Genomic DNA, 19317 nt, shown 5'->3' on the forward strand with positions numbered 1-19317 from the left:
AAATTATAAGGCAAAATTAATATAATAGGACTTTCTTTTTACAAAATAAAATTTAAACATATAAAATTCAATCAATCAACTATAATACTATCATTGTGATCACTTAATATGTACAATTAAAAAAAAAAGGGATGGGTAAAATGCATACATATCTTCATTTACCTTGAAAAAGTTCTATTGAATTGATATTAAATTAAAATGTTATAATTAAGAAACGAAAATAAATTTATATAATATATAAATTAAAACCATTAATAAAAAAAACTTTTTTTTTTAAAAATAATTAAAATAAAAGAAATTTTTTATTATTCATAATAAATTTATTATATTATACATTTATGTTATATGTTATATATATATATATATATATTTTGTTAAATTTTTATATATATAAATAAATATCATAGAATACCTGATTGAAGAATGATTCCAGTTCCAATAAAATTTTTACCTCAACAAAATAATAATCACAAAATAAACTTTTATATATAATTATATATTTCTTCTTTCCTTTTTACTAATTCCTCATAATAATATATATATATATTTTAAAAGATAAAATATTATTTTAAAAAGTGTATAGAAAAGCTAGTATCAAGATAGGTAAATATATTTTGTATTTAAAAGTTGACATAATTACAAGTTTAAATATATTTATATACTAAGAATGTAAATAAATTATTAAAAATATTTATACATAAAAAGTAAGTACAAAACCATATAAATATTTTACATCAAATATATATATATTTTATTATTACTCATTCTAAAATACTTCCAACTAATTATAGAATGAAAATCAATTGATATAAAATGTTTTATAATAATACAGTTTGTATGTGTTAAAATGAACGCCAAACATTTATATATATGAATATACATATATATACAATATATTTATACTATAATAAACATATTCATAATTTTATTAATGAATCATCAAATAATAGTTCCGGATCACTTAAAATCATACAACAAACATTAAACTTTTTATGAATACTTGTTATCAATGCTTTTCACTAAAATTAATCTTTTACAAATACAACTATACAACATATAAAAATTAAAATAACAACATTATATTTGTAACTTTTTTTTGCAGATTTACATAATTCAACATATATTTTATGCCACAATTCTCATTGAAAATACATCCTTAACAAAAAAGTTATAACAAAAGTTTTATTTATAAATATATTTTAAAATTTAAAAGAATTAATTTTTTTTTTGGTAATAACTATTTATCTAATGTAAACAAAAAGAAAAAAATAAATATATGTTAAATGGTTTAAAAATTAATTTAAAATAACAATACTTAAAACAAATAATATTAAAATTATTTTACTGATACATATTATCAATATTTCATTTAAAATGTCTCATCAAAATTATTTTCCCTATTATCATCTTGTTTTTTAACATAAAATAAAACTTTTATCAAATTCAATTACACTACCATTGTTATCACTAGTATCTTTTTGAAAAAAAAAGTCAAAAATAATGTAAAATTTACGTAAATATTTAAAGTATAAAAGAGAACTAAAATGAGTAAAAACTAATTTATACTTTAAAAAAATTGCACGCAACATTAATTTTTTTTAACAAAAAAAAAAATTAAGCTTAGAGGAACAGTAAAAATTAATAACTAAAAAAAGAGAACAATAACTTGAATAGTTTATTTGAATTTTAAATTTTTTTTTAAAATAAACTTTTTTTCTCTAAAAAAATTTTATATATTTTTTTTAAAATTAATTTAATTGTTTATTATATTGATTTTCAAATCGCCCTTTTTTTTAAATTTAATATTTAAAGTAAATATATAAATTATGAAAAAAATAAATAAATAAATAAATTTTGTAGCAAATTTATAAACAATTTATATACCTTTTCAATATTTAATTATTTCATAACAATTATTTAAAAATTATTCATATTTTTAACTCTATATTTTTTTTCTTACAAAACAAATAATAATATCTTTATTTACCTTGTATATTATTATACTATTAGCTTAAAAATTTTACTACTACACTAAACAAAACTTCTAAAATATTAAAAATTTTATTTTTAGAAAAAAAATATAAAATTAAAATTGTACATACTTCATCATAATTTATAATATTTTATTGAAATTTTTGTTTATTATAATTTATGTAACAAAAAATTAATTTTATAAAATTCAATGTAATATTATTTGGAATAAATAATTAAAAAAATATAATATTTATAGTCTATTTAAAAAGTATTAGTTAAAAATATATATTAGGGTTACCAGAAAACAAAAATATTTTTATTGTATTTGTTAAAATTTAATAGAATTGTAAACAGTTACCAATTTTTTTTTAATATTAAATTTGTTTGTAATTTTTTTTATTAAAAGTATTAAAAATGTTTAAAATATTCTGATAAGGTTTAGATGGAAATTTAATTTAGAAAAAAATAAAACTTTATATTCACTGAGAGTTTAGATAATATATAATCTTCTGTTTTATAGAAAAAAAACAAACTTTTATGTGTAAAATGATTAGAAGATATTTATTTGCCAAAAAAGATAAAGTTCAAAAAAAATGAAAATATAAACACTACATACATGAAGTTAAAAAATAATAAAGTTTTTGTACATATTTAATAATCGTGATTTTCAGCATGATCTTCGGATTTGCATATATGTTTACCTATATCTTTAATAATGTCAGCAAAAGAATTCTTATCATCCATTAGAAATATAGACCTGTCTTTTTCATTAACATTGTCATCATTATCAGTAACTTCTAATAATGTAGTACTATTATTTCCAGCAATACCTTCAAGTGCAAGAAAAATATATGAAGCAATTGTATGTTTACACTAAAAAGTAAAACAAAAATTATTATTTTACAATAAAAAAAAATACTGTTGTAATATAAATATAAACAAACAAAAAAAAATTATATCTAACTTTAATTACACCACTGGAAAAAAGTACAACGTCGACTATCTGACATTGGCATAGAACATGCATAAAAAAGTCTTCCTTTATTTGCTCCTTCTTTTTTTACAGTTAAAATTATTGAAGGTTTGTTACATAAACATTTAACATCTTCACATAAGTTTTGATTATTACTTGTTCCAGAAGTTGTTGTAGAAGAACTATCTACACTTTTAGATGTAGGTGCAGGTGGTCTTGTTGAATTACTATTACCACGACTTTTACCTCCTCTTGCTCTTCTACCAGCAGTAGAATCAGCTGACACATTTCTATTTCTGTTGTATGCTGAACTATTATTTTCAATAGAATTTAATGGAATATTGTTATTTTTTACTTGATCTTCAAAGAAATCTCCAAAAGTATTTATCTGATTTTCCACAGTTTGAAAAATATTTTTATAATTATAAATTTGATTTAAAAGAACATCATTTTTTGTTTTTTCGCCTAAAATTAATTAGAAAACTTTCTAAATATACCAATAACATACCTTTACATATTGCTTCTAAACCTTTCTCTAAATCAGATCTTAAATCTGGTTTACTTAATTGATAACCTAAATTATTATAAGACTCTACTAAAGCAAGACCAAGAGAACTGGGAACAAATCTTCTATCATTATTTAATGAACAATACTTTCTTTTTTGTATAGTTTCAATGTGTTCTGCATGAGTTGCATCAGTTCCAATACCATACTTATCCATTAAACTAATTAGATCCGCTTCATTTAATAATGGTGGAGCTGTAGTCATTCCTTCATGAATGTCAACCTCTAAATTCTCAGAAACTTTTTCATTTACAATATATTCTGGTAATATTTTATCTGACCATTTATCGTATGGATATATTTCTAAAAATCCTCTGTCCTCTATCTGAAGTCCAGATGCTTTAAACATTTCTTCACCAATACTCATTAAAACAGTTGTCTCTTTACCTTTTGCATCTCTTGAACAACAAGCAAGAAAATGTCTAACAATTAATTCATAAAGCCTAAACATATCATTATTTTGAAGTTGTTCCTTTGTGACTAGTGCTAATGGATGTATGGGAGGATGTGCTTCGTCAGTCTTTTTACCATTCCTTGGATTTGGACCACCATTATTTAAAATTTCTTGAGCAAATTGACCCCATAAAGTACCATCTTTTTGTTTATTTATTAAAGCATTTAAATCAAGATTTTTTGGAAATATATTTGTTTCAGTTCTTGGATAAGAAATGAATCCTTTTGAATAAAGTTTTTCTGCTAAATCCATAGCCTGTTTGGCACTCATTTTTAAAAAGCGAACTGATAATTTTTCCAAACAAATTGTGTCCATTGCAATAGGTCTAAACTTAGACTTAGGATTCTTGTCAACAGAAACAATTTTAGCATTAGATATCGTATCTTGGCACATTACTAAATATGATTCAACAACTGGTTTGTAAAAAAGTCTTCCCCTTTCCCAGTTAAATTCTGTCTTAACACCATTTTTTAAATGAAAAGCACGCAATTTCCAGAAATTTTCAGGTATAAAGTTTTTTACCATCAAATATCTGTCAACAACAAATCCTAGTGTTGGAAATTGACATGATCCATATGAAATGATACTTCTGGAATCACCAGTCCATTTCATTAACATTTCACCAAATCTTTTGTTCAAATAGATTGTTTGTAACCTAGTAAATGCAGCGCCAATTCTAAGATCTAATTCTGAACGGCATTCAACAGCACTAATCACATTCTGATCTAGCCTTGTCAAGTTATTCAGTGCATTTCTAATAGCAAAAGGTGTAACTTCAGAAAAACGCGCCCGATAAATATCCATTTTTCTATTATACCTTAAACATGTTTCCGCAATTTCACTTCCAATTTTTTCTCCCTCACGATCACAATCTGTCCATACTATTAAGGTATTGCATCTAACTGCCCAGTCACCCAGAGTTTGTTCAATGTTTTTCATTGTTTCTATGACAAAACTTTTAATGGGAGCATTAAACAGCTCAATAGTACTAATACTTTCCCAATTTTGATATTCTGGACCAAAATCAATGGTCTTCATGTGTCCTGATACAGAAGTAGATGCTATACTACTTCTCATTCCCAAAACATCTCCTTCAAATTCATAAATTTTATTAAATTTTGATCGTCCTTCTTTTCTAGATGCATTTCCACGTGATAAAATATTAGCTATAGACTTTGCAACATCATTTTTTTCTGCCACAAAGAGAACCCTGGTAGACATTTTGGCTAGACTTTTCATAGATAGTTTTAACAAAAAAATAACTACTAGTAATTCTAGAAAATTAGAATGTTTAAGAGAATCATTCAATTCATCATATAATTAAGCGTCACGGTACAATTAAATTATAAAAATTCCAGTGATATACAAGACAATAAAAGCGGCGCGGTAAAATAAATTATGTATTTTAGTACGATATAATAATAATCTTACCTCTAGTGATTAAAATAATGAATATTATGAGATCTTAATTTTTTTCTACTATTTTTTTTTAGTTAGAAAAATTTTTATGTTTGTTTATTAACATTAATTTAGTCAAAACATACCATGAATTTTAATTTAGTATTAATTACAAATTCTTGATATTGTGAGCAATGACAATAATTTATTAAAGGAAAAAGGTAATAGAATTTAGAACTTTTTCTGGATGATACTCTAACAACCTTTCTTCCACTTTTTTTATCTTGAATTACATTTACAAAACCATCATTTACCAATTTAACAGCTTCCTCGACATCATTTCCAAGAAGTTGTTGTAATCTAAAAAAACCAATAAAAACTTGTTATATTTTACTACTAATTCACTAAAAAATACCTTTCTAAACACTTAACTATTCCATGCTTATTATCATTTTCAGCATGATGAGTTAACTCAATTCTAGTGACTTCGAGAATTTTTCTAATTTCATTACCTGTATCCATTAAAAATACAATTGGTAAAGAATTTCTTTAAATAAAATAAATTTTCTATTTCAATGAAGATGGTTTTCTAAAAAAATTTTTTTTTATATTACTAATGATAAAATTTTAAACAATATATCTCTGTTATTGAGATTGCATATTTTAGTTTATTCTTCTATTTTACAAAAACTAGACTTTTCGTGTCGGGACCATACACTAAGAAATATAATACCAAACTATCATATGAAAATACTTTAATGTTTTTACACAACTTCTCTAACTATTTTTTTTATGTAACAAACCATAATAGGATTCACTAACTGATTTTTGATGTTTAAAGTGTATATTTTTTATTACTCATAGTATATCATTTTTCTAACGACTTCTGTCATAAATTGATATGTCTTCAATTTTTGATTCAATAGCTGAGTTACGAAAAGTAGGTACATTATTCTTTTTTTTATGTAAAATAGCATTTATATTATTAAATTTTTATCCTTATTGAAAACTATATTTTTAAGTGTCAATGGTATTGGGGTAGTATCTCATCACGTGAGGCTGAAAATCTCCTTGCAATTGAACCTCCAGGGACTTTTTTAGTCCGTGATTCTCGAAATGAAAATTACATTTATTCATTAACATTCAAGACAGAAAGTAACATTATTCATAGTCGTTTGGCTAAATACAATGGCTATTATTGTTTAGGTGGACCACATTCTTTAATAAAATCACAGTCAATTATACAATTTATAGAAAAAACAATTGAATATAGTAAAAATATACAGCAACATTGTCTTTTGATGCACAGTAATAATCATTTAAATAATGGTGCTGAACAAATATTTTTATTATATCCATTGAAAAGAACAAATTTGATGCCATCATTAAAATACTGGTGTAGAATATCTGTAAGAAATTATATTCATGATGTCAGTAAAATTAAATCATTTCCTCTACCCACTGTTCTACAAAAGTATTTGATGGAAAAGAAGTACCTTATGATTTCTTAAATCATTTGTATTTTCTTTTTATTTTGTAAAAAGTTTGGACCTCAGAAAATTTTTATTTTGTGGTCATATTGTAAAAGAAAATTTATGTTATCACTTTATGATTAATTAATTTAGTTTGTCAAATAGAATTTGTAAAATATGTTTTACCCAGTAAAGATCCAAAGAATTTTGTATTGATTTATATGTACAAAACATTTATTTATTTTTTTTACTTCTCATTTTGTTATTTCAATTCATATTTTTTTTTTTGCACTTTATATATAAAATTGAAATAAAGTATGAGAATCAGTTCTATTGTTAGATGTGCACTTAATTTACGTCACAATATTTATGCAGTTAGTTCTGGTTCTGTACCATCTGCTATAGCAATTGTTAGATTATCTGGTAAGTTAATGTAAAAAAATCAACTAAAAACCGGATGATTATTTGTTTTGGAGCTTTAAAGTTTATGTTATTGTTTCAAAGAATCATCCTCATATCATAATAATTATCTAGTGACAAGAAACTGTATTTTTCAAAAGTATAGAAATTCGGTTATACGACACTAGAACAATTATAATAAATACAAATGTTTGATGTTTATCTTACTTATTTATTTTAGGAAAAGATGCATTATCACATATTAAAAAATTGACACGAAAAGAAGTAATAACTCCAAGAAAAATGTTTTATTCACCTTTGTATGATAAGGATGGTGATATTATTGATAAATCAATGGTCGTGTACCTAAAAGGTCCCAATACATTTACTGGAGAAGATACAGCTGAATTTTTTGTACATGGTGGTAGAGCAGTTGTAAGAAGTCTTTGTAATGAACTTGCTTTATTGAAGAATACGGATTATGCTAAGGCTGGTGAATTTACACGTAGGTATGTTGTTGAAGATATTATCAAGATTGCGAGACCTGAGATTACCTCAATTAGTAATGTATGTTATTGATGGTGCTGTTGGTCTCGAAAATTATTGTCTTGTTTTTTTTTTGTTTTTGTAAAGTTAATGTAATTTAATTAACTTAATTAATAGAGAAAAACTACATTTATTAAATATATGTATAGTTAAGTTAAAATACAAAAAAAATTTTTAGAGCTTTAATTAATAAAAAAATGGATCTTGCTCAAGTGGAGGCATTGTCTGACCTTATTGCAGCTGATAGTGATGCTCAAAGAAAACAAGCATTAAAGTCAGATTCTATAGGTATTGTGATGAAACCTTTGAGAGAGAAACTTTTAAATTTAATTGCACAATATGAGGCATCCATTGATTTTGCTGATGATGTTATTTCTAACAGTGATAGTGTAATTAATGATGCGAAAAAAATAATTAATGAACTGGAAAAATTAGAGAAATCTTCTAAACGTGGTACATTAATAAAAGATGGAATTAGTGTAGTTTTAGTTGGGAGAACTAATGTAGGAAAAAGTAGTTTAATGAATCGTATAGCAGAAAATGATATAGCTCTTGTTTCTGATATTCATGGAACAACAAGAGATTTTTTAGAAACAAGAATACAATTAAATGGTCTTTTATTAATAATTACAGATACTGCTGGTATTAGAAATGATAGTATTGATGTACTAGAATTAAAAGGAATTGAACGTTCAATAAATAAAGCAAATAATGCTGATATTATTGTAATTGTTATTGATGGTTCAAATTGTTTAGATATTAACAATGAAGTTGAATTTTTAAGTAATAAAATAAAATTTAATGAAAAAAAAAGAAAAATTATTTGTATAAATAAAAGTGATTTATTTGAAACAAATAATATGAAGTTTAAAAATTTAGATAAATTTATTATAACATCAACGGTTGATTCAAATGGTATTGATAATTTGATAAAAAAGTTATCAGCTGAAGCAACATCTTTATTAGAAGATTCTCATAATAATTCAGATTTTGTTTTATCACAACAAAGGCATATACAATTAATTAAAAGATCAAAAGAATTTCTGGAAAATTTTATTATAAATACAACTATAGATAGGGCAATTGCTGCAGAAAATTTAAGGGAATGCGCTGACAGTATTGGTGAAATAACAGGGACAATTGTGAATGAAGATATCTTGGATAGTATTTTCAATACTTTTTGTATTGGCAAATAATTATATATGATGATACCATTTAAGAGATTACTTTTAAAAATAAAATTTAAAATCTTGTTATGATATCATCTTCATTTGTTATACCATTATCAATATTTCCTATTAAAACACTCAAAGGACTTGTATAAGCCAAAACTTCTTCATTTTTATCATCAATAACATTCTCCAAAACTGTTATTGGTGGTGGTAGTAAAGCTCCAACATTATTATCAACATTTTCATTAAATTTTCCTATTTTTTTAATAGTATTTTTTAATACTTCCCAATCATTATCAAAGACAATTATCTTTCTATCAATAGGTATTAAAGGAACAAAATTAATTTTATCAATAAATCTATTTATTTTTTCATCTTTCTCCAAACTACTAATATCTATACATTCAGTATATTGTATAGCCTCTTTACATGCTTCTATGCAATATTGCAAATCTTCTTCCTGTTCACTTAATAATTTATTTTTCATATCTCCTTTCTCATATAACATTCTTAACAATGTTTTTTGTTGATTTCTTATCAATGCTATTTGTTCCTCAGCCATTTTATTTATTTCATCCTCTATTTTATGACAATTTTTAAGATTATTCATACGTAAATTTGTTACAATCGTCAAAAGATTTTCCATATCATATAATTTTATTTGTAAATAATTTTTTTTCAACCCAGTATTTTTTTCATCAACATTCATTTTTTTTTTTATTTTTTAATTAGAAAAATTGTAAATAGAAATTTATTGTTATCTATAAAAAGGTCAACAAAAATTAAAAAAAAAAACTAATATACTTTTTTGAAGATATTAAAGTTGAAAGAAAAGTGAAATATATGTATTTACAAATTCTTGAATTTAAATAATGAAATAAATAAATTAATCTCGATGAAGTATAGTAGATAGTCAAACAAAAGGAAAAAAATTTATACTTGCCAATATAGGTCAATGCCAAAATAAAAGGTAAGTTATAATATAATGTAAATACCTCTTTCCAAATTAAAATGTGTTTAAAAAAGGCAACTTTCTGTCAACTATAAGTTTTCCATTAATATGATAAAAGTGTGATATGAGGTACAATACTTTATAAAAAAGTAAATATGTCAAATAATTATATGAAATGAATATAATTAAAGTTTTTTCTAAATAGCCGAAAATATTATTATAAGGCATTTATCTTTTCAGCCTCGCCTTCATTTAACGATGAATCAAAAAAAATATATGTATATTTGTCATATAAGGATTAGAATATATTTATAGTAGAAATATACTTATTATCACTATAATATGGACCATTTATCATTTTTTATTTACTTTCCTCTAACTCTTTTTATTAAACTATACTTTTGTTAAAAATTTTTATTACTTTCTCCAACAATATATATATTATTTTATATATTATATATTATCATTCTGTCAATTCAAGTACATTTGACAATTTTTTTTATTTATACAAATAAATTGTTAAAAAAAAAAATAATATTTAAAATATAACATAAAGCTTTTATTATATATAATATTAAAAAAGAAAAATTGATTGAACAATTAACTTAAAAACGATTATTACATGCTACTAGTTAGTTTACCTGTATATAACTCACTTATTCTTTAATTGTTTGTTTAGTAAAACATTTGCAAAAAGTTCCTAATTTGCCAAACATTAATACATATATTTTTTTTATAAATGTTTTATATTATTACATAAAAATTTCTTTTTAATCTTTTTTTTTTATGATAATAAAAATATTATTATTATTTAAAACATTATTTTTATATTATTATAAAACAAATTTTTTTTTCTATTGTATTTTTTTTTATTATTTTTTAAAATCAATTATTTAAAATAATAAAGATAAAATATATTATATTTTAATGTAACTTATAATATTAAGATAAATTTTTTTTTTAATTTTGAATTATTATCTAAAAGTATAATGGTAAAAAAATAAGAGTAAATAAAAGATTATTTAGTTTAAATTTAATGTATTTAATATAGTCTTTATTCAATGATATCTTTTAATATTAACTTTACTATATATATAATAAAATATACTTTCTTTTATTATAATTTTGTTTAAATCAAGTATTTTTCAAAAATAATTATATTCGATTCAAATAATGAAATTAATATATATTTGTAAAAGAAAAAGTTTTTCTTATTAATAATATTATTAACAATTCAATACTTTTGATACTATATAAATTTTCTTTTACTTTTGTTAAAATAATATTATAAAGTATCTAAAAATATTTTATTCCTCCTTTTTATTAAATTAATAGTATTTATATTTATTAAATTTTTAGTAGTTTTATATTATTATTATTAACAATTAATTTCATGCATAAATAGGTAATAAAATTAAATTGGATTGAAAATTGTGTTGATTTAATACAAGTTTCATATGGTTTTACAGTTTAATATTTTATACAAATATAAATAATATATATATTGCTTCTGTAAGTGAAAAGAATGTCATATTGGTTTTGAATTATAACAATGAAAATTAATCACAAAAATATGTATAATATTTTGTTATAATAATTATTTGTAATTTTGTACAAATGTCATATGTTAGTAGGAATTGTTATGCTAATATTTCTTTTGCTTATTGTGACTCATTAATACAAAAATTTCTTTATGATTTATCTTTTACAACATACTTATTTTTATTTATATATATATATTCAAGTATAGCTTACACATTTTCTTAACATAAAAATTTTAAGGAAAAAGCCGACATTTTATGATTTCAAATAAACTGTAAATGTTTTTAAGATTATAATGTTTTATATATATTTATTTATATATATTTCTTTAGTATAATTTTAATATCATTAACTAATTTTTTTTTTCTCATATACTAATATTTTTAAAACACGCTAATTTTAAAGAAAATTATATTGTTTAAATATGTTATCATACTTTATAAAATATTCATTTAGCTTGTTTATATTCTATACAATCCATTAATGTTTGATAAATAGCATTACTTCATAAACTTTATTTGTATGTTTTTAAAATGGTTTCGTATTACTATAAATTATTAAAATATGATCAAATTTCCTTGTTAATAATTTATAATATTTTGTAAAAAAAATATATGTATTTTAAATTTGTTTACTCTTTTATTATTATTTATTAAATTTATCATCAAAAAAATAAAAAAGATTTTTTTGTTATTATAAATATTATTCTAAGAATAAACTTGAATAAATGATTCTTTCTAGAATAATTATTAACTAAAGAATCCATTATTTCTATTATTCTATTAAATCATTAAAAAGCTACTATATTCATTTTAATAACTTACTTAATTTTATTTTAATAACCATTTATTGTATATATAAAGTGGAAATTTTACATCTGTTTACTTTTATAATTAAAATTTAACCATTTTTAACAAAATTATACCTAATTTTATAAATCTATTTAGATTTTATTTAAGTATATTAAATTTTCTTAAAAATTCTAAAGAAACAAAAACTAATTTATTTATAAAATATGTCCTTACGTACATCAACCTCAAATGGACGAGTGAATTCTTTATCATTTTCATATTATCATCCTCAGATGTCTTCCACATCATCAACCTCAACAACCACAACAACATCATCCATCTCACCAGGAGATAAAATAGAATGTCAAAAATTTCCTAACAAAAATTATCAAAAAAATGTTAATTCTGGTACATTAATATACTCAACATCATCTAAATCGCAACAAAATTATTTTCCTAAAAATGATGCAGAAAAAATTGTTGAAGTAACAAATTTATCAACCCCTCCCGGTAAGTATATCAAAAAGATATTTAAATAACTTCCTGTAAACACTTCAATTTATAATTTCTATCCTTTTTATATACTTATTTCTAATATTATATTTTTATTTGTAATATGATTAATTGTTTTTTTTTAATTTTATTTAAAGATGATCAACTTGAAAAATTAATATTTAGCTTTCATATCATTTTTTTAGTCAAAATTTGATGAAGTATATTTACATTCTTAAAAATGTGTTTTTTTTTTATATTAATCTTTGATTTGTTTTCTATATAATTTTACTAGTAATAACAATAATTTCAAAAATCATCGAAATAATTAGACTTTTTAAAATATTATAAAAATATACATTTCAACATATATTATTTCAACAACTTTTTAATTACTTTAATTATAATGATTGTATATATTTATTAATATTTACTTAAAACACCATATCATGATTATATATATATCATTTATGTATATGATGAGTCTAACTAAAGGTAGACTTTATAAAAGCAAGACTTTAGTACTTTTATTTGTTTAATATAAGAAAACTTAAATGTAGTATTTTTTTTTCAACATACTTTTCTTAAAAAAATTTTTTTATTTGTTTAGACAAAAAAAAAACTATACTGAAACCTCGTGATCAAAATAATTTATAAAAAATAAGAAAGTATTTTAAAACAGTGGCAAAATATATAATATTTTTCTATAAACTAAATAAATATGTTTGGAATTTGTCATTTACAAAAATATTTTCTACCATGTTAAAATAAGTTTTCCTCTAAAATAATCTATAATTTTAATGACAATAGAAATAAAATTTTAAAAGTTAGAAAATTTCAAATATGCATTACAAGATATATGGGGCGTCTCATACACATATTATAAACATGTTTCAATATTTTCTATTATAAAAAATTTATCTTTACCTTTTAAATTAAATTACTAAATTAAATTAAACATCTTTATCACAATTGACATTTATAAAATTATTTTCTACAAATTGATACCATTAATAGCAATCATATTATAATTTTTATTTTAACAATAATTAATTTATTGTATATATAAATTAAAAAAAAAAAATTTAATTATTCTATGTTATCTAATAAAATTTTTTACTTTAAAAAATATAGATGATATTTTGTTTTTGATTAAAATTTTTAGGTAATGTTTTAAATTAAAACAAATAATTTTAAGTAAAAATTTCTTTATTTTTAAATTAATCATTTAAAATGTATATATATATATATATATATGTTAATGATGATTAAAATAAAGAGTCACAATAATAATATGTACATATGTACATACTTTTGATGAACAAGCTATTTACATGATTGATAATACTTTTTATTGTAAGCTTTTGTACAATATAAAAAAAACTGTTATTATATTTTACCATATACATATTCTAACCTTGATATTTTTATTTTCCATATATTTAGATAAACATTATATATTATATATATACTTTCTTATATCTATTTTTACCTTTGAATTACTTATTATATAAAATAAAGTTATATATAATTTATTTTATATTATTAATTAACTAAAAAGTTTTAATGATTTTTTTTTGTACTTTATATACTACTAATGAATGTGCCTTTTATCATTTTCTTTATCAAATGTATATATACAATTATTTCTTTTTATGGTTTATTGTTTGATCTAACGATATAAACTTGTAAAGATATATTTTAATATAAAAATAGATATATTATTTTACCTACTATTATCTTTTTATACTTTATTATTATCAAACTTTTATTTATATTTAACTAAAATTTAATTGATTTTTTTTTTTTAAATTTTATCTTAAAAAAAATATTTTTATTTAAAAAAGTTCACTAAGAGAAATTTTTAGTTATTGATTTATTAAAACATCATTCTTCATTAGGTTCTTTTGTTACTATATTTATATGATTATTATTTTCTATTCCCATTTGCATTACAACAGCTGGAAAATTTTCTTCTAATTCTTTTTTTGCATCCTCAGATAAACTATTAAAACTTGTCCGAATTTTATTCATTGTTTTAGACATTTCATCACTTGTTAATGTTTTACCATTAGTAGGTTTAGCTTGTCTTACCTCTTCCATCCATGCTTTAGCATCTGTCTGAAGATTGTCAAACTTATTATTCCATACCTCTCTGGCTGAGGAAATTTTATTTGCTAACTCTAAATTTTTTTCTTTTAAAAGTTTATAAAATTCATCAAAATTTATCTTTCCTGAATTTGTTGATTGATCTCGAACCAATGTTAGAGTTTTCATTTCATCAGCAGTCAATGGTAATGTTTCAATTGTTGGTGCTAAATCACTATAACAATATTTAGTAATAAATATAAATATTAATAAATAATTAGTAAAAAATCTTTTACTGATCATTTTAATTGTTATTAATTTTATCAAAATAAATATTGAAAATAATTGTTTATGATTCTATGTTTATTATAAATCCCTCCTATTAATTAGAAATTATTTTACCTATTTGAAACGATAAAAAATATATATGTAATAGTATTTATTTATAAAATATTTTAATATATCTTTTATAATCTTCTTATAATAATGTATTTATTTATTTATTTTTTTTAGCAGGTGGATTACGTGTATTCCAACATTACATGAATACGTACAATGAACCTGACCAAAGAGGAATTATTTCTAATATTTCATCAGATAAAGGTATAAATAAAATGTCAAAATCAGTAAGTGAATCATCGGGAATAATGATAAAAGAAGATTTAACAAAAATGATAGATGATAATAATAAAACAAAATTTACCAAAAATTCATCTACCTCATTATCTTTTCATAACACTTTACCATCTATCAATCCATTTAAAGCTACTAGTGCTAGAAAAAGTAAAATTAATGATAATTTTTTTATTATGAAAGAAAGATTAGATGAAAAGATGAATGAAAAAAAACAGATTAATGAAGATGTACCTAAAAAAAATGTATCATTTCAGTTGACAAGAATACCATATGATATGTTGGAGGAATGTTATAGACATGAACATAAACCAACAGAATGGAGTGTTATAACACTTAACAATGAAACTAAAAATATACCCATAGGTATAGAAGATTCTTTTACACCAATAACTAAAGCTAATTCAAGAAAGTTAGATGCAATAGAAATTGATGATATAGAAAAAGATTCAAGAATATATTTAGATGGTAGATTTAGAGAAGGTGATCATATTAAAGAAATTAATGGTCGACCTGTCTATCAGATGAGTTCACAACGTGTCAAAAGTTATTTTGAAGAAATGAAAACTATGGAAAATCCTTCATTAACATTAGATGTAAAATATGAAGATATTTTGGAAAGAACAGAAGAAATTAAAAATAAAAATTTAAAAAATAGTTTTAAGAAAGATCAATTGACAGAGATAGTTACTCCGATACAATCAAAATTACAACAAGTCAATTCAACACTAATAAAAAGTAATGAAAAAGATATTGTATTAATAAAAGCTAATAATGGTTTTGGTTTTAATGTTACATCAAGATATAATGCTCAAAATGAATGTTTGTTATATGTTTCAACTGTTAAATTAGATTCTGTTGCGTATGGAATTTTAGAGATTGGTGATAGAATATTAAAATTAAACAATGAATGTTTAAGTGAAAGTAGTCAAAATCAATTTGTTTCACAGTTAAAAGCTATTCCTGTTGGAGAAAAAATAACTTTATGTATAGCTAGAAGTGATATTGATAAGAAAGAAGATAACAATAATGCTAAAGAAGGTAATTTGTATGGTAATATTATTGATAAAAAACAACCAACAAAAACAATGGGAGAAGGTTTACATAAAAATGATATCAGTCAAAATTCGGCAAATTTTATAAATGAAAAAATTGAAATTAAAGATATTCTTATACCTTTTAATTCTACACCATCATCAGGATTAGGGATATCATTAAAGGCAAGATGTATACATAAAGCAAATGGAGAAAAACAGGATGTAGGTATTTTTGTTAAAAAAGCCTTAGTAGGTGGATCAGCATATAATTCAGGATTGTTAAAAGAAAATGATAGATTAATAGGAATAGAAGGAATAGATTTAACAAAATATCCAACAAATAAAAAAGCTTTTGAAACTATAGCTGATTGTCTTAATTCATTAGATAAAAATAAAACACATGTTAGATTAAAAATATCAAGAATTGTTAGTAATGATAAAACATCAGATGAAGAATCATTATCAAATGTAAAAATTGATGTTGTTAGAGATGATCAATACAATGATTATTTTTATGAACCAAACAATTTAGTAAGCCCTGCATTAATAAGAGCTGAAAAAAATGGCGTTACAAGTGTTACTGTTAATGATCAAGATTCTGATTTACCGATGAATACTTTTCAAAATGAAGATGATTTATATTTTGATAGGCAATCAAAAACAAGACAAAGTATTTCAGAAAAACGTAAAAATGTTTCTAATAATGATCCTACAAATCTTGAAGTATTTCAAAAAATTAAACATCTTAGACAAACTTCTGCCCCAACTACTACATCACAATCTTTTCCTAAATATTCTCCTTTGTTAAACGCAAAGAAAATTCGAAACATAGATTCCTCCACGAATGTTCCAATAAACGAAAAGTCAGTCGATATCAATGAAAAAATTTTAAAATCAATTAATCAAGATTCTAATAAAAATTTCCAATCTACAACTCCACTTATTAATCAATATAAACCACAACGTTCACGCTCCTCAGATATGACACATAAAAAAAGTTTTTTTGAAAAAAACAGAAATGCAGTAACTATGAATAATTTTAAAACACCATCTCCAAAACAAAACACTCCAGATAAAATTATTAATATTGGATACTCTGAAGTACCAACTATTGAAAAATATGAAAGACATATGTACCAGGGTCCAGCCATACAACCAAATATGCCACAAACATACTCTTTTCAAGTACCATTTGAAAGTAGAAGAGGAAGTCAAAGAGTACCACCACCTACATATTCACAAACTTTAGATAAAAAAAACAATTATAATAGATATACAATGATAGATCCAAGTATGTCATACCATGTAATGAAACAACCTGTTGTTGCTGTTCCTCATCATCAAAATATTTTATATCATTCTCCAATTCCGCCACCAAGATTTGGAGGAAGAGAAGGAACAAAACATGAAATTCAAATAAACAATGATTATTATGATGCATTCAATAATTATTTTGTTGCCTCTGAAACATTACCTTTACCTCTTAATGGAGTTAAGAAAACTATTGTACCAAAAATACCAGAAAGGAATCCTCCATTTTTTGAAAAAGTAATTAGTCCACAAACTTTGAAAAAGAAAAATTTATATGATGGTAGAAGTCATAGTGTTTTTTACTATGACACTGTTGCTCCTTCAGAAATTTTAAAATCAGAAGTTACTGTAAAAAGATTTTAAAAAGTTTAAATTATTTTCAATACAATAACCTATAAAAATCATTAAAAACTACGGGAAATATATAAATAACTTGTTTTTTTCTTTTTTTTTTAATATATTTCATTTTAAGATCAAAAATAAAAAATAATCATTATTCTTTTTTTTTTGTAAAAAATGTGTAAATAGACAAATTGAATCTCAGTATTGTAAAGAAATTTTATTTAATTTGTAATTTACATATTAAATCAATAGTTAAGTCAACTCAAGAAATTTAATGACGTTATTGGCTTAATTTTAGAGTCACTGACGTTCTAGAAATTATTTTTAAATATTTGAATAATATAATTATGTTTTTTTTTTAAATTACAATGTTGATTTAATAAAAAATTTTTATACTAAAATAATAAAGAAATAAAGAAAAATAAGTAATTAAAAAATTTTTTTATTAAAAATTAAAAAAAAAACAACTTTTTTTAAAATTTGAATATGCTACTATAGTCATTCGATAGCCCTTGAAACGGGATGAATTTTGCATATAATCAACAATATTCAAAAATTGAAACTTCAGGAGTTATAAGGATTCAAAGTTGAAAGGCGAAATTGTAGAATATTTTTTTTAAATCTCGATTTTTATCATAATATTGTAAATTTTAAAAATAAATACTTTATTCCAGATCATTTTTTTACGAGAAATTCATTAAGCTTATTTTCATTTTTATAGGACTTCTAAAAATAAAGTTATGATAAGAAATATATTTTTAAAAAGTTTTAAGAATTTAGTGATAACTCAAGTTAATGAGGTCACAGGTCCATGAAATTTGATGCGCTGGGTTTCTTTCAACATTTAAGGTATACCATACGTTGAAAAGATTTTCAAATTTTCAACCGTTCTTGAAATATTATGCTTGGTACTTTTTCGCGCGTAATCCATTGTCACCATTTTTTTATATCTCGAAAGTCGTTAAAGATATAAAAAGATTTTGAAAGTAGACCCCACTTGAAAACTCATTTGAAGACGATTGCAAAAATCTGCTTGTATTTATCTTCATTTTGAAGCAAGATATGAACAAAGGCAAAAATTTTTCTAAAATATTCATTGTTCCCGACTTTTCAATATCTCAGCAAATAATTGTCCTATGAAGATGGGACCAGTTTCATCCGATTTCTATTCAAAAG

The 19317-nt window shown here is 22.0% G+C and overlaps 7 protein-coding genes across 7 annotated transcripts; 3 read left to right on the forward strand and 4 right to left on the reverse strand.

The window, feature by feature from the left end:
• Positions 1-2625: 2625 nt before the first annotated feature.
• SRAE_2000218900 (DNA topoisomerase 3-alpha) lies at positions 2626-5205 on the reverse strand (the record flags this gene model as incomplete). The annotated part of the gene is made up of 3 exons (XM_024653230.1): positions 2626-2847; positions 3039-3412; positions 3456-5205. The coding sequence occupies 3 exons, from the start codon at positions 5203-5205 to the stop codon at positions 2626-2628; spliced, it is 2346 nt and encodes a 781-aa protein (XP_024506727.1).
• Positions 5206-5495: 290 nt separating this feature from the next.
• On the reverse strand, positions 5496-5886 carry SRAE_2000219000 (Hypothetical protein; the record flags this gene model as incomplete). The annotated part of the gene is made up of 2 exons (XM_024653231.1): positions 5496-5724; positions 5780-5886. The coding sequence occupies 2 exons, from the start codon at positions 5884-5886 to the stop codon at positions 5496-5498; spliced, it is 336 nt and encodes a 111-aa protein (XP_024506728.1).
• A 379-nt stretch (positions 5887-6265) lies between these two features.
• On the forward strand, positions 6266-6875 carry SRAE_2000219100 (LP02169p; the record flags this gene model as incomplete). Its single annotated transcript, XM_024653232.1, has 3 exons — positions 6266-6304; positions 6387-6519; positions 6571-6875. 3 exons carry the CDS (start codon positions 6266-6268, stop codon positions 6873-6875), a joined length of 477 nt encoding a protein of 158 aa, XP_024506729.1.
• Positions 6876-7153: 278 nt separating this feature from the next.
• SRAE_2000219200 (tRNA modification GTPase GTPBP3, mitochondrial) lies at positions 7154-8977 on the forward strand (the record flags this gene model as incomplete). The annotated part of the gene is made up of 3 exons (XM_024653233.1): positions 7154-7259; positions 7477-7744; positions 7960-8977. The coding sequence occupies 3 exons, from the start codon at positions 7154-7156 to the stop codon at positions 8975-8977; spliced, it is 1392 nt and encodes a 463-aa protein (XP_024506730.1).
• Positions 8978-9023: 46 nt separating this feature from the next.
• On the reverse strand, positions 9024-9662 carry SRAE_2000219300 (Hypothetical protein; the record flags this gene model as incomplete). Its single annotated transcript, XM_024653234.1, has 1 exon — positions 9024-9662. The coding sequence occupies one exon, from the start codon at positions 9660-9662 to the stop codon at positions 9024-9026; it is 639 nt and encodes a 212-aa protein (XP_024506731.1).
• A 2800-nt stretch (positions 9663-12462) lies between these two features.
• SRAE_2000219400 (Bazooka) lies at positions 12463-18162 on the forward strand (the record flags this gene model as incomplete). The annotated part of the gene is made up of 2 exons (XM_024653235.1): positions 12463-12748; positions 15332-18162. The coding sequence occupies 2 exons, from the start codon at positions 12463-12465 to the stop codon at positions 18160-18162; spliced, it is 3117 nt and encodes a 1038-aa protein (XP_024506732.1).
• Positions 14618-15121, reverse strand: SRAE_2000219500 (Nematode fatty acid retinoid binding family and EF-hand domain pair-containing protein; the record flags this gene model as incomplete). Its single annotated transcript, XM_024653236.1, has 1 exon — positions 14618-15121. The coding sequence occupies one exon, from the start codon at positions 15119-15121 to the stop codon at positions 14618-14620; it is 504 nt and encodes a 167-aa protein (XP_024506733.1).
• Positions 18163-19317: the final 1155 nt, after the last annotated feature.

This window comes from Strongyloides ratti, assembly GCF_001040885.1.
Source record: "Strongyloides ratti genome assembly S_ratti_ED321, chromosome : 2".
In the NCBI taxonomy this organism is placed as follows: Eukaryota; Metazoa; Nematoda; class Chromadorea; order Rhabditida; family Strongyloididae; genus Strongyloides; species Strongyloides ratti.